The following is a 15,788-nucleotide window of genomic DNA, read 5'->3' as shown; positions in this document are numbered from 1 at the left end:
AATATCGAGTCAATGTATTATTAACATGTGCAGTCGTTGATTTTTTTGGATGAGATTCTGAATGATGAACTGAATATTAACTGAGAATTCTGAAGCGGCATGGTCTCTTTTCAGAATTTCTAAAAAATGTATCATGGATTTTCTTTTTGTAATGTTTGTTTGCAAACGAATTGTTACAAATAAAATAAAAAAAAATAGTTATTGATTTTAGGTAAATAAGGCTAACCAGGTTTCTCTGTTTTGGCTTCTACCCAACACTGTGTAGACTCTATTTAGGCTCCCATTATGAGTTGGGCAGGCTGTTTTTTCTCCCTTTAGGAAAACGTGATTACACCATGTTGGACTCCAACGAAGAGGGACAGACAATTTTTCCCTTGGTGTGGGTGCCAGGTAATCCCTTGTCCACTGTGATTCAGATACCCACAGACATAAGTCCTGCGGTTAAAAAAGCCACGTTCGCAGAATGTTCACATGCCAACACAGACCATGCCATTGCTCCCAGTGATGAAGGGATCACAAATGTTGTAGACACTTTCCCATACTAACTGGAAGACTTTCAGGGTCCCAGTAGACGCACCAGATAAACAGGGTGCCCCAGACTTATACAGGCAAATGTGGCGGCGTGACTCCCATGTAATCTCAGGCCTACGACTACAGTACCTAACAAGTTTCAAGTTACAAAGCAGCACATCCCACAATACTTAAGTGTGCACAATATTACTAAACATCACCCAATGAAGAGGCACCTTACCTGAACCAGGATATTTTCTATTTTTTTGACAGGCAGGCCGCACTGTACCGCGTTGATGTAAGCAACCTACAGCTTAGCTGGGCTTACAGCAGGCAGCAGCCTGCTGGCGGAGAACGTGCAGAAGTTAGATCCGAGGAGGAGACGCCAGATAGTGGGCCACAGGTTCACGAACAGCAGGAAGAGGACTAGGATTGCTGGACTGCCAGCGCCATCCACTGCCGGCCCGTGCACACGAGCCAGCTCCAGGATGTGGTCGCAAACTCACTGAGGCTGTGGCTGCGCCTGCGCCCCCTGCCTGGCTGGCATGCTGGCATGTGTCAGTTACATGATGCTCACGGCTGTGACCATCACCCTGCCGTGACCTGCTGATCTGCGTGCTGCATGTTGTCAGGCACTGCAGGCACAGCGACACATCACCTGACCCATGGCGCAAGTTTGCAACACAAAAAATAAAAAAAAATGCAAGCGCTGCCGCCGCCATCAGAGGAGCAACGCCTGAAAAAAAAAAAAAAGCTCCAGTGGAGCATGAGTTTTCATTTTAAATTAATTAAATCACAAGGAGTGACGGTCACCAAAAAAGTGTGCCGGTGTTGCCCACCGGCAAACACCGGCACAAATTAAGCACTGGTTACAAGTATACATTTTGCATTGGTCTAGGAGGACGGGATTACAAAAATATGCACGCGGAATGATGGTATACATTAGTCTAGGAATACAGGAATGCAAAGATGTGCAATCGAAAAGCATTGAAGAAAAAGGTTGCAAACAGGGTCCTGCATTCTAGTTCGAGGTAACATGGTTCAGAGAGGCACCTAGTGTGCATTAGGATAGTGGGTGGCAGAGCAGTTCAGAGGTTTAGTCTTTACTAATGCTTATCAGTGAGCAATTTGATAAACCTGCTTCTGAAATTTGAAAATGAGTTGTCGGGGGAGAGAATTCCAAAGCTGTGCGGCCATGACTGGGAAGGTACTCCTCTCCCTAACCCCCCTGACTTTTGTAGATTGTATCTGGGGATTGTCAAATTGTGGGTGTTGGAGGACCTGGTCACTCGGGCTGAGGATTTGAGGTTGAACTTTTCTGTTAAGTATCTGGGGGCCGCATGGTTAAGTGATTTATAGGCGAGGGACATGGTTTTAAGTTGGATCTTGTCCTTGATGGAGAGCCATTTATGTTGTCTCCTTGTTTCAGATATGTAGGCTCTCTTAGGAATGCTCAGAGCGGATCTAAGGGCATTATTTTGCAAGATTTATAATTTATTGAGAACTTGTTTGCTTGCTCGCAGATAGTCCATTACAATAATCTTGCTTGGAGAGTATTCGTGCTCTTGCGAGGGTGATGCAGCTCTCGTTAGAGAGCAAAGGTTTGCAAGCCTTGATCAGTCAGTTTTCCCGTGTAGGCGGTCGCCGAGGCTATTGCATTCACTTGTTTTTGAAAGTTCATTGTGGCGTTGAGATAGAAACCTAGAGTTTTCACCTCTTTGGCCACTGGGATCTTGTTACCGTCAATATTGAATGAGGTGTAGTCTCTATTCAATTTGATCTTCGCTTTAGTTCCTACGATCAGCAACTCAGTGTTATCATTCAGGCAGAGGCCATGTGTGGCCATCCATGCCTGAATGATTTGATAAATTTTGTTCACTAATAGTACATCATCGTTGTAAATACCTGTTAAGGATCTCCGTGTCATCTGCATAGTTAGTGTAGGTGACACCCAGATGGTCCAGATTATCAAACAGGGGCTTTGTGAAGATGTTGTACATAGTGGGAGATACATAAGAGCCTTGGGGAACTCTGCATGTGATGGGAATAGGATCAGCTGCTGCTGAAGGAGAGAAGACTCTCATGGTCCTGTTATTTAGAAAAGAGTGTATGCAAGTAATATCATTCTGGGAGAAATGGGCTGCTGAAGCGAGATGGTTGCATAGTCCTTCATGGTTAACCAGATTGAACACCACCGAAAGATCCAGAAATGATAGCAAAGCCATTTTCCCACTATCCTTGAGTTCATCAATCTTTGTTTTTAGGGATATCAACGCTGTTTCAGTCCCATGTTAGGGTCTAAAACCGGATTGGCGAGTCCCTAAGAGGTGGTTGATCTCTAGATATTCATGTATCTGTAGGCAGGATACCCTGTCCAGTATCTTCAGTAGAAAGGGGACTGTGGTAATTGGCCTATAGTTTGTGGGGATGGTTGGATCTAGTGATTGTTTTTTTAGGAGTGGTAGAACCCACGATTCTTTTAGGTTGCTAGGTACTGTGCCTGAGGTAAATGAGGAGTTGATTAGTTTGGCTATGAATGGTGCCAGGTCTCTAGCAGCATCTTAGATTATTTGCACCGGGCAGCTGTCGCCTTGGCACTTTGAGGGGTTAAGGGAGGCAATCATTTTTTGTACCAGGCAGAGGCTTTCATGAATTTGAAGTCTTGAGATAATTCCAAGTGAGGTGCGAGTTATCTGAATTTTGAAGGTTAAGCCGTTTTTCAGCAATTTTGGCTTGCAGTGAGATCATTTTGTTAGTGAGAGCATTCTGAATGTTTGTGCACCAGATTTGTTGCGCATGGGTCTGTAGGGGTAATAGGCGTCTCCTCTTTGAGGATCACGAATAACTCTTTCGTGCTGGAGCTGGCTTGATTAATTCTGTTGTTGTAGGACTCTTTTAGTACAGAGTATTTCTTCCTTATATTTTGCTGATAGGTTCAATAGGTTTTTGTTCTCTGCGGAAGGGAGGAGTTTCCAAGTAGATTCCAATTTTCTTTTTTCTGCACGTAACATTTTTAATTCTGGTGTGAACCAGGTGTTCAAGTGGGCTTTTGGTTTGCCTTTACACAGTTTAAGTGGGGTGATGGTGTCCAGTGCATTGCTCATAGAGGAGGGATTGGGGGGGTGATGTCAGTAATTATAGTGCCACAGTTAAGGTCCGCTACCCAGTGAAGGCCTGCCATTAATGTGTGTGGGTTGGGAGATGTTTAAGTTAAAGCCTTATTCTCTAAAGGTGTTGGTGACTGCTAGTGCTTGGTGATCATTCGGGTCATTCAGTCCTAGATTGAAATCACTGAGTATTAGCATTTGAGAAGATTGACATGGTTCGTTAGTATTGGCAACACATCTTCCTCAAAGGTGCCAATGGGACCCGAGAGTCTATATATTAACTGGATAGTTACAGTGTGGGACTTGTCGATTGGTATTTTGGCTGTTAGTAGTTCGCAGGATGAGAATTTCCGTGTAGTAAATAACCTGAGGTCTAGGCTTGATTTAGCTATGCTGGCAATTCCTCCGCCTCTGTTATCTGCTCTGTCAACTCTTACAATTGTGTAGTTGTCTGGAACTGCGAGTGGGAGTGCCGGTCTAGCTGCAGCATGCAGCCAGGATTTGGTAATGGCCAAGAAGTCCAAGTTATCTGTGGTGATTAAATCAGCAATATCTGTTGCGTGCGCTACCAGCGATCTCCCATCCATTAGCACGCCCTTGATAGGCTGTGTGCAGATTGGTAGGGAGGGTCCTTCTGGTTTGTTGCATTTTTGGTTAGGTTTTTTCTCAGTCAGGTGATGTTAGTAGGGATATTGGGTAAGAAATTAGCATGAGGCATATTTGGCAATGGCTGGAGTCCCACGCCAAGCCTAAGTTGACTGTCTATGGTAAGGCAAGGGTTATTTGCGGGCTCAGGTTTGGTATGTGCTCATTATCCTTATATTTGTTAGGTAGTGAGTGGCATCTATCGCCTAGTCTGAGGTTTCTAACTAACTAACGTCAGGCAAGGTCTACTTGGGAGCAAAGGTTTGATAGGTGATCCATTTGCATGTCGGTTGAGTGAGGGTGAAGGCTGGAACTCTCCAATCACAGGGTGTAGGTTTTGGAAGTTAGTGTTTATATTTAGCTTGGGTAAGAAGTATGTAGGTCTAATGGTTGAATCCAAAAGGTAGTTGAGGGTAGGTAAGAATGTTCTTATCGAATGCCAGTAAGCTGTTGATGATAAATGACCTATAAATCATGTCCCAGAGAAATATCCATACAAAAGGAAATGGGAAGAAAATGTGAATTTGAACCTCTTTCCTGATAATTTGCAGTGTGGAAAGGATGATTCAAAGCTTCGAGACACAAATGGCTAACGCCTATTCCTTTGTTCTTCTGCCAACCTCTCAGGACTTCAAGTTGTGAAAATAAAATGATGGTCTTATCTAAAGCAGATCCTTTTTACAAATTATAGTAACTGCCCATCAGTGTCTTTAGAAAAGATGTACTTAAGTTTTGCCAAATGAAGGAACTAAACTACCAAGACAACATATGTAGTTGTTGAATGCTGTGGTGGATTTATATGAATGCTGCCAAAATTACTTTTCTATATAGAGTTGTATTTTTCTTAGTGGACAAGGATGTTACGATTTCTAGTAACCTACTTGCTAGCAGGTGGTATGATTTCTCCTCTGTATTTCAGTGTTTGTTTTCTCAAGGTAGGCTTGGGCACCTTCTCTCCGGTTTGTCGGCTTTAAGCATGACATTTGGTGTTTAGCTCTTGGGTGGATTTCCAAAAGGTTCCAGGATTCAATTAGTTTTGCCTTCTCTCATGTTCTCTTGGGAACTACACTAGCAAGCTTCATATGACAGTGTGAAGCTTCTCATCACAATTTTCGTGTTTACTGTTGCACAATGTACATGCTTTTCCTTCTCGTTTCTTTTCTTCTCTCCCTTTGTTGCTTTTCCTCCCTCCCCCTCTTGAAAACCTTCACTCCCGATTCCACTGTTAAGCGCACAGTCGGCCTTCCTTTCACTGGTTTGATTCCAGACACATTTACTACTCGCCAGTCCTGACTGTAGTGTAGGAGACGAGAGATGGCACCAATTGCTCTGTATCGCTCAACTGATTCCAGGACTGAAACTGCAGAGTCCAGATGCGGAGTCCAAGAGGGAAAAAGGAAATTGCCTGAAAAAACCCTCAGAATGAATGATCCCTGGCAAACTCCAGCAATGACAGGTGACGATAAGACACAGTATGGCATGCAGGAGTCGGATTGATGCAGGATCAGAGAACCATTAACACAAGCAACAGAATGCTGGAGCAGAATGGGAGACAGTTGGCAGTGCAGCTGGAGACGAGGAGCAGGAAGCACTAATAATGTAGCGTGGGAAACAGGGTAATAGCAGAGAAGGCACCCACGGAGGAAAGGAATGGAAAGGGGACAACAGTAGGTAGCTTTGGAAGAGAGCAAGTGGAATCACGAAGAACTTCAAAAGGAGCATTAAACAGGGAAGTGTAATACCTGCTTTGAGATGTGAAGCCACTCACGTCTGACAGTTTTCAGGAATGGGAAACGATCCGCGTCGAGTGCCATCTTGGGTGAAGACTAGACAGGCAAAATGGCGGTCTTCGCCATAATGGGAAAGTGCTGTGTAGGACGTGCCGTTGCTTCCATAAGGACAATGTAGTGGTTCTCAAAGTGTTCCTAAGCACTATCAATACAAGTTCAGGCTTCAGCGTGCATATTCTCTACCACTCTCCTCTGCAACTGACTGTGCCTCCACACATAACCCTCTGTTTCTTGCCCTTTTGTCTTCTTACTCAGTCTTCTGGTTGCACAACCCAGTCACCGCTCTGGTTTCTGCTGCACAGTTCCCCTACTAGGTCACTGTTCTTCCATCACATTCTCAAACATTGAACTGCTTGGCCTTCCGCTCTCCTATGCAGCATTCAGTGGTGTTCTCCTTCACCTTTCACAGATTCTTTCTTACTGCCACTGCTGATAGCTTCATCTTTCACTTTGACCTTTCCTTTACTTACCACATTTCCCTTACTACTCGCTCATGTCGCGATCACCTCTTTAATATCCGTAAAGTCCGTTCCTCTCTCATTTTCCATGCTACCAAACTCTTAATCTCTTCCCTCATCTTTTCTCGCCTTTTCTACTGTTCTTTTTCGGTCTCCCCTCTTCCCATCTTGCCTCCCTTAAATCCCTCAACCACTCTGCCATCCGTACCCTCTCTTCTCCCCCTACATTGGAATTCCCTTCCATTCACTATCCTCTCAATGTCCACCTATTCCTCCTTCTATTCCTCCTTAAAATCACTCATTCACCCCCCTCCCTGACTTCTCTACTTCTCTCCCCTTCCCCTCTTCTTTCGCCTCCCCACTCCATCTTCGTGTTCCATTCTTTCCCTGTCTCCCTTATGATCTCCACCCTCCCTACTACTCTCTTTACTCCCTTTTCCCTTTCCCTTTTCTCCTTCCCCTACCTCCCCTCTTCTCTTCCTTCCCAAAAGCAAATTGTTCCACATGCTGTTTTTCTGGTTTGATTCATGTATATTTTATTGCTTCTATGTTCCATGTTTGATGTTTTCCTTGTTGTTAAACTGTAAAGCGCTTTGGAGTAAAGCGCTATATAAACAATAAAATCAAAACACAAATTTTCAGACCTTGGGTAGAAAATTTCACTCTGAGTTCAGTTGCTGTGTTGACTGGTACAGCAGTTGCCCTGGCAGGTCTCAGATACTTCTTCTGCTGTTTACTGTGTGCCATGGCAAAAGTCTTCCTTTTGCATTGGAAGGATTTCCTTTAAGTCTTCTGGTGCTATATGTCCCTCTAGCGTAACCGTGGGTATGATCAAGTGATCAATAGCAAACATCAACTTGCACCATCTGGTTTCATTCTGACAGACTCCTGTGTGCTAGCTCTACTAACTGCGGTGCTCCAAAAAGTCACATTTAACCTCTCCTTGACTACATTCTTCTGGTGGAATTCAATGTTTCACCCCAAAACCAAATTCTTATTAAATATTGTTTAAATGAGAATGATTCTGTTTAAGAAATCTCTATTTTACAGTATTTGTAGAAGGATGAAATTGCCTTTTTGGACATTTCAACATAAAGCTCTTTGAACTGAACATGCAAATGGCTTAATTTCATCTGGGCTCCTTGAACAGTCATTCATCCATCCCACCAAATTGTGATGATAGGAACGGATCGTGATTGACCTATAGATTGTGGTCACGGCCTCCTGTAAATATTCTGGATTGTCACCTAATCTGCATGGACATGTTCATATGATAGTTATGTGGTGGAATAATCAAAATATTAATGTTTAAGAACTAGTGATTTTATAATACAATAACAGTCACACCTTTGCCATTTTTCCTTTACCCTACACTTCGACATGTTCTCTTTATATGCAAGTACCACAGAATGGCTATTCTGTGCTACAAGGTTGAATTGTAAGTAATCTCGATGTCTCGAAGCACAGCTATACACATCTAAATACTTCTGAGGTAGTCAAGCTGCCTTTTGCCCACCTCAAGCCACATCTTTTGCTTTGATTGCAGGCCCTGGAGCACCAGACCATATGGAGGGAAGCAGGAATCAGCGACAAAAGCCTAAAGAGGACCATGACAGTGAGTTAATTTATAATTTGTGAGCTTGCTGCTTCGTAAGACTACTTGATTAGAACCATGTAAACAGCATGACGGATTTGATTCATTCCAGAAAAATTAGTTTTCCATAAAATCAGTCAAACAAGCTTACAATTTATAATGCTGGCCATCGTACCTGATCATAGCTCTCAAATACAGACATAGTAACAATTGAACCTAAAAACTCCAATTTAAATATAAAAGCAAGTTAAACATATAATGCAACATAAAATTACTTGTTTCAGCGAACAGTTTTTGAAATCAGACTCGTAATAGAATAACCCAAAATCAATGTTTGTTCATTGTAACCTGTGCTGATCTATCGTCTTTTGCATGATGGAAGCATTTAACAAAACTGAGGTGACTATCCATTAGCTGGAAATAGAAACTGATTACACTTGTATGCTGGTAGTCCCATAGCGCAGAGCCATAGGCAGAGACTCCTGTACCTCCGATCAAAGTACTGGGAGGAAAAGAATATTGTGCATTTGCAATTGGATTTGTGAACAGTCCATTTCAAAACTTCTGATATCAAGGCAAAACTGCACGAGTCATTTGATATAACGCATCAGATGAATATAATTCCCTTTAAAGAGGTCCAAGATGTGTACCACGCTAATGCACATTTTCCTCCAGTATAGTAGATGTTATAGAGTATAATTTTATTACATGGTGAAGTGATTTCCTCAGCACTGTAAATTGGTTGTCCATTAACAGCAAGTATAAACAAGCAGGATACACATGTGTTCCTGCCTTAAGTAGAAGGGGAAATTCAGAATTCATGAAAATGTTGGCACAACAGAATGAAGTGCTTGTGAAATTAAATTTCTTGATAACAGTTGCAAAGTAGCTTTTCAGCCCTCTTTGGGCCAGAAAGCAGGTTGGAGAGAAGAGGCAATTGTCCAAATCTTAGTGCTCTTGGCACTCTGCTCTTGACCCAACTTGAGTATTTTCTTGGTCCCTTGCTAGTAGTAACAGAGATGTATGCTTTAAGAATTGGCCTACTTAAGTCTCACATTCTCACGTTTCAACATTTTTAGCTATTACTTTCTCAAACTGTCTTGCATTTAGTGCAATCTCTGTTGGGGGATTTACATAATGTTGCATAACCCAGAGGCTCTAATTTCCAACATAATGTAGCCACGGAATTTCATTGTTGATCTATTCACAGATGTCAGCAATACGTTTTCAAGTGCTTTGTGACTGCAGGTTTTTAGAGGCCCAAAGGATTAATGGATGTAAAGTAACTAGGTTACTTTCCTCTTTTCAGGGAATAAGTGGGAATCAATTGCAAGACTCTAAAGATATCCCACAGTGTTTGTTTCCTCTTGTCTGAGAAATAAAGCTCACATTTGAAGTGTAGAAAGTAGCAGACAGTTTTTACTGCATTGCAATGTAAGAAACGTGACAGCATGTCCCCTTCTAACCTTCCAGCAGCAACCTCACCCCACCCCTAGTACCTGAATATACATAGCATGTGTTATGACGACGAGAAGAAAACCTATACTGGAGATGAATGAAAAACTGGGAAGGAGCCCTGCTCCAATCTTGGAGCGCAGTACTGCGAAATCCCTTTTCTGTTTATGCCTTAGCCAATTGTTGTCTGCAATGCACCTGTTTTGCAATTGCAATGCCTTTTAGAAATGTCCAATCTCAGCAGTTACATTGGGCTGCCAGCTGTCCTCCTCACATGCCAGTACTTCTACAGCTTACACATCCTTGCAACAATCCTCCATTGTATTTGGAAGTCTAGGCCTTGAAGCTTCCCAGTGCCAAGCTCTTAAAAGGCATACTCTGCATTCTACCATGCCAGCCACCTAATGCTATGCTGACCATTTTAATGACCCATTAGTTCTAACAACCAGAGTTTCATGTTAACAAATTGCAACCCTAACGGATATGGTGTCAGGGACTGTTATATATTAATGCAGGATGCTATTATTTTCCATGCTCAAAGAGAAACAAATTACATCAAAATGAAGTCCATTGGATCGGTTATAAAACTAAATATGCCACCACAGGCTGGAGGAGTTGTAGATTGTTTCATCTCGGCCAATTCTGCTCTAACACGGGCCTTTGTCATGGGTTTAGCCCAAGAGATCTGCAGGTTAGCATTTACAATGTAGCTTTAAGCATGCAGCAGGAAAAAATAAATGCATGATATAAATGTATTCTACTGTACTTCAAGCATTTAACAAGATATAAAATAAAACCTCCTTTAGCAAATGTAGTACTTAAAATCTTAGACATAGAGTAGAGGGAGCATGAGTAGTCTATGGGAATTCGCTGGGCTTAAATGTGCAAATTTACCTAGAGCCAAGTTTAATCCCTCCTATGCAAACAATGCTCATAGTGGTGCTAGTAAACTCTGACACTGTAATTCCTCAAACTATCCTGGTCAAAATTGAAAGTGGCAGAACATATCCCCATATATAAAAAGGGTCATGGAAATGATATTACGAATTACAGGCATATATAATTGATGCTTTAAGCACTTTTCTATAAAAAATATTTCTCGTTCGATTTCAGGTTTGGTAAACACTAAAAATAGTCATTTAAACCTTCTAGAAGGATTTCAGAAGGCCTCTAGACTGTTGACCAGTGTTGTAAGCTCTTTATTTGAGAAGAAATGTTTGTCGGAAAAGGTTGATTTAGCATTGGCCGATATAAAAGCTTCTTTTAATCCGGGAGAGATGATGATGTGCGACTCCTTGAGTACAGCTTGGCTAACCACAGGGATTGTAAGGTTTTGGTGAATCTCATTGAATTGACAGCAGGTTGGTGAGATTTGGGCCCCAACAGGGATCTACCCATTGGTAAAAAGGTTAGAAGAGATACTGTTTTGACACTGACCTTCCTAATAGTAATGATTTAGTGTCATTTCTGATGCACCTACAATGGGCTGTTTAAATGAGTCATGCTTTCTAGAACGGAAAATGGACTCTTCCAACTCTTAGCTCTTGAAAGATACCCAATTGGTGATATATGCTGAGAACACTAAGGTTTGGTGATATTCCCCAGACCTTCCCTCTGCAGCAAGATCAGATTGCATAGTTTAACCAGTCTCAGGGATTTGGTCCTATGGGTATCCGATTTGTTGCCAGTTGGTCCTGGCGCTCCAAAGCAGCAACAATGTTTGCCTTGTGGCGCAAAGTTTAGGGGTCATTTGAAACTTTGTGTTGGAATATTTCAGTGGAAACCCTCCTTATGGCTTACCAGGATAGGTCTTTTGGAGCAGTCCTTAGTGGCGGTTAACTATGGTGGCTTTTTTGTTTGGGGACCCTAGATACAGGAGGAGAAAATGTGATTAAATGGTACGTTCGTTAAGCAATAAGAACCTGCCATTAATACATGTGAAATGGTGGCTGTATGGACTAAACATGGCCTATGCCTTGAGAATCTTGCTGTTTGGCCAGGGCTGATATTTCAATAGAAAAGGTTAATTACTGGGAGGTTGTGGTTACAAACTGACATGTGTCCTTCCAGTGCTAAACATGGGCTCTACTTGAGAAGAAATCTGATTGGGTTGTAGAACTTTCATCTTGAACAAATGATGAACTCATTGACACTTTTGTTGATTTTTAAGTTCTGTTTTGACATTTTAGCACCTAAATCAATAACTGTGTTTTAGTGGGTACTCAGCCAATAGGATGCTGTATGTTTTATAAAATTAACAAGTTTGGAATTTATCATCCCCTTTTTATCTCTCTGTATGCCAGATTAAGAGCAAACTAGCTGAACCCTGTCATTGTGAAGTCAAATTAGCATTTAAAAGGAGTGTGCTAATCTGGAGAAAAGCTTTTTTTTTTGCCAATTCAATCCTCAATTGTTAGGCCTGAACGGTCGGAGTCGGGACTGTTTTGATAGGTGTCAGTTTTTCCCTTTTTAATTGGAATCTTTATAACCACTTGCCCTATATATTGATTGCGGTTTTCTTTTTATCCTTCTTAAGTTTAAACATGTTAGCCTCTTAGGTAATGACTTCTGCATTTAAATTGCATTTGTATCTACATGAGAAGGTTGAGGATTTTTTTTCCTTAGTAATTCTGCTTGTACTTGTATTTTTGTGTGCCATTTGACAATCGTGTCCAGATCCTGCTCTTCCACACCTCCATCAGAGCGGCCATGAAAAGTACTTTGCACTTGTTACATCTGAAATCGATGATATTGGTTGTCCTAGAAGGTGTTAACCAATGACTTCAAAGTGACCCACTCCCCAAGGGCATGCTGTCACTAAACATGCTCCTTGCAAATTTACTGCTTATCACCAGCTTAATTAAGTTTTTTGGGGGCTTATGAGAAGCTGATACAGATAGACATTGTTGTATAATCAAACCTTTCCCATTGACCTCATTTCACTAAGTAAGACTGTTAGAATGTAGAGTCCTATACAGCTGTTAACCAACATGGTTTGCAAACCCAGTGGTAGCCTCAAGGGACTACACACATGACATTGGATCCTGATTTAGTGGATTGCGAGATAGTTCATACAAAAGATGTATAATCAATACTAAATGTGATAAAGGACACTCAGTTGTAATGGCAGTAAGTTGTTTTGGAAAAGCAATATCTGATTAGCACATTATATATTCCCCTAACAGGGAGCTTTATTCTTGTTCTCTGTTTAGTAACTTTACACATTCTGGGTAAGAGAGTCTGAATTTGTTTGTTGAAATATCTGGCTAGTATGGAGCAATATTGGGAAGGGTTTATTCAGAGGACGATGATTCTCATTTGTCTATGCAAAGGTACAATGGGGGGGGAGGAGCAGGGTGGGAGAGTCCATACTTCAATGGATTGCCTTCCTCCCGCAGATTCCTCATCAGAACGATATCCACTTCTAGTTTCTTGGAAAAACATTGACCGGGGGCGTAGTGAACCTGCCGTTGAATCGCCTTGACTCTGTGCTAGATTGTCGGCTTGTGACGTCGGGCGTCGTACATATACTGCGTCACTACGCCCCCATACCTTGGTTCCTTTTTTGCTGCAGACTCGGCACACTGCTCATTAGGAGCACTGCATTCTTTCGATCATCCGATTTTTCAATCAACCTTTTTTGTAGAATTCTTTCCCCGCTAGCAACCTTGTCTGTGCTCCAGATCTCTGGTTTGTAGCGCTGTAGCAACTGCAGCTCGAAAATGTCAGTGACCCTCCCGCATGGCATATGCGTGTGGTGCCTCGGCACAGGTCACGATACCTAGAGTTGCTTGTCTTGCAGGAAGATGAACATCAAGTCTTTGCGGAACAGGCACCAAAACTCGCAGTAGGTCGGCCACCCTTTAAATCACCAGTGCAGTCAACCGTTCGGTCCTCAGAGGCCAGAACAAAAGGGCCTACCCCTGAGAAGGAAGATGGGCATCGATTCACGGCCAAGCAATGGTCCCATTCCTGGAGCCACTCATCTTCCTCTCACAAGAGGAAGAAACTCCACTGGCTCGACTCCAACTCTTCTTCTGAATGCATTACATTGTCAGCAAGGCCGGCGTCCAGAGCTGAATGGGAGGGCTTTAAGTCCCAAATGTTGGAAATGTTCAAGAAGGAAACTGGGTGCGCGTGAGCCCCCGATAAAGCAGGTCCCGGTAGCTCCAGCGATTCCGGAACCAGAGGAACACCAGTTTCGACAGTACTCTGAGCCTTCTGGCTCGGCGCCGAGCAAAACTGTATGACCCTCGATGCCAGGACCTTCCACAGCACCACAAGTTGCAATTCTCCTCAACAAACCATTGTTGCCCAAAACCTTAACGGTGTAAACCGCCAAACCATCGACCCCTGACTGGACTGCGAAAAAGTCGACGGCCATCGAGTGGTCTTTCAAGCCAAAGTCTAGGTCTGACTTTTTGGGCTCCATATCAGACATCTTTGGTGCTGATGACGATGACCAAAGGTGACGTTGACCCCATTTACTCGAGAGCTGGGTATAGTGACTATTTTGTCAACCAAGCGGACCTGATAGCCTTGGCTGAGGGACTGGACAACGCCAGTGGAGTGGACATTTCTCAGAGCGTCAAAATGCAACAAGCCCCCCATGCCCATACCAGTGCAGAAATTCAGGGCTCTTGTTGAAAGGGTACTGGATACCCTTGGTTTAAACAATCCAGCACTCCAGCTCAGCCAGTTCTAAGGTTATGACCTTATGGACAACCTCGATGAGGGTCCTGCCACAGAAAGGGGCAGAGGCTATAGGCGCTACGTCCCTTATGGCAGGAAGGCTCGGCTCCCGCAAGCCAGGCAGAGGCATTTCCCAGTCTCTGGAAGGGGCACGAGTGCCTCTAGGGGCCAGTGGCAGCAGCAGACCGGGTTGCTCTGCCCTCGAAGTTGCTTTGATTTCTCCTCCCAGAACTCCCTGGTTGGATGATGGTGGACCGATCATTGGGCCCAATGGCAAGTAATTGGCTCAGATGCCGGGGGGGGCTGCAGTTTGTGTGGTGGGGTTACTGTTTGCCTTTCTTACAAAGGACCCCAGACAGGCCCCCACCACCTCATTGACAACCGGAGCAAGAGCTCCAGAAATAGCTGCAAGCCCTGCTGTTGAAGGATGCTGTGGAGGAGGTACAGCCCGGGCAGAGGGGGTCGGGCTGGTATCAAGATAATTCTCCATGCTCTTGAGTTGCTGGACTGGCTTGGGTCCATTGATCTTCAGGATGCTCACTTTCATGTGCTGATGCATCGGCAGCACAGGAAGTTCTGGAGATTCCTCAAAGGGACCACGCAACATCAGTTCAAGGTGCTCCCCTTCGTGTTGCTTTCCATGCTGAGGGTCTTCATCAAGCTCATGGCAGTAGTTACGGCTCAGCTCAGGAGATCCGGCGTCCATGTGTTTCCGTACTTGGACAACTGGCTGATCTGAGGGAGGTCGGCAGAGCAGGTCTTATCCCATCTCAGGGACACTTGCTCACTACTCGACAGGCTGGGCTTCTCCCTGAACTTGCAGAAGTCCCACACAACACTGGCACAGAGGCTCCAGTTCATTAGAGCAGTCTTAGACATTCGGGCAGGGAAGGCTTTTCCTCCCAAGAAGTTTCCTGGGTTGTACAGATGGTACAACTGTTCAAGAACCACGCCACCTTACCAGCAGCTTCCTTCCTCTGCCTCTTAGGACTCATGGCCCCCTGCAATTTTCTAGTGCCAGATGCCAGGCTGCGTTTGCGATTTTTGCAATGGTTCCTGCAGTGTCAAGGTCTGTGGTCAATGACTTTCATTGCTGAACCAGTAGTAGCAACATGCTCGCAGGAGATCGCTTGTGGCCTCTCTGGCCTCTGGATACTTGGCTGCTTTGTGCTCAAAAGGTCTCTGGATCAAGGATCTTCTCCAGCATGGGGTCTGGCATGGATTCACATGCTCATGAATATTCCCCGTCGTCAGGCTGGGAATCCTCGGTAAAGAAAAAACCAGTATCAGTTTCGTTTCTGATCTGTCTTTCGTAGTAATAACCAATCACTGGTCTCTGCGTCATACTGACCACAGCCAATGACTGCCCTCTACCTAAGCACCGCCTCTGGCAGCCATCTTCAGATTTTTACCGCACGTTCATGTGTTGGGATCCTCGTGCTATTGCTCTCGAGCGTTAGTGCTATTTTTTCGCGCTTTTTCACAAAAACTTCGATTCTTTCGGTCAAAAGAGCCTCAAGCTCCACCGATCCTACAT

General features: G+C 43.7%; 1 protein-coding gene across 13 annotated transcripts in view; it reads left to right on the top strand.

Annotated features, from left to right (window-relative positions):
* Positions 1–15,788, top strand: part of CAPRIN2 (caprin family member 2) — a 2,777,496-nt gene that overhangs the window by 2,033,144 nt on the left and 728,564 nt on the right. For all 13 annotated transcript variants that reach the window (XM_069628538.1, XM_069628546.1, XM_069628537.1 and 10 more), the window contains one exon: positions 8,057–8,125. In XM_069628538.1, coding sequence (XP_069484639.1) covers positions 8,057–8,125 — 69 coding nt within the window. The remainder of the gene's footprint in view (positions 1–8,056; positions 8,126–15,788) is intronic.

Source organism: Ambystoma mexicanum, chromosome 12, assembly GCF_040938575.1.
Source record: "Ambystoma mexicanum isolate Mex_15411 chromosome 12, UKY_AmexF1_1, whole genome shotgun sequence".
Taxonomy (NCBI): Eukaryota; Metazoa; Chordata; class Amphibia; order Caudata; family Ambystomatidae; genus Ambystoma; species Ambystoma mexicanum.
This window is presented reverse-complemented; position numbering and strand designations above follow the sequence as displayed.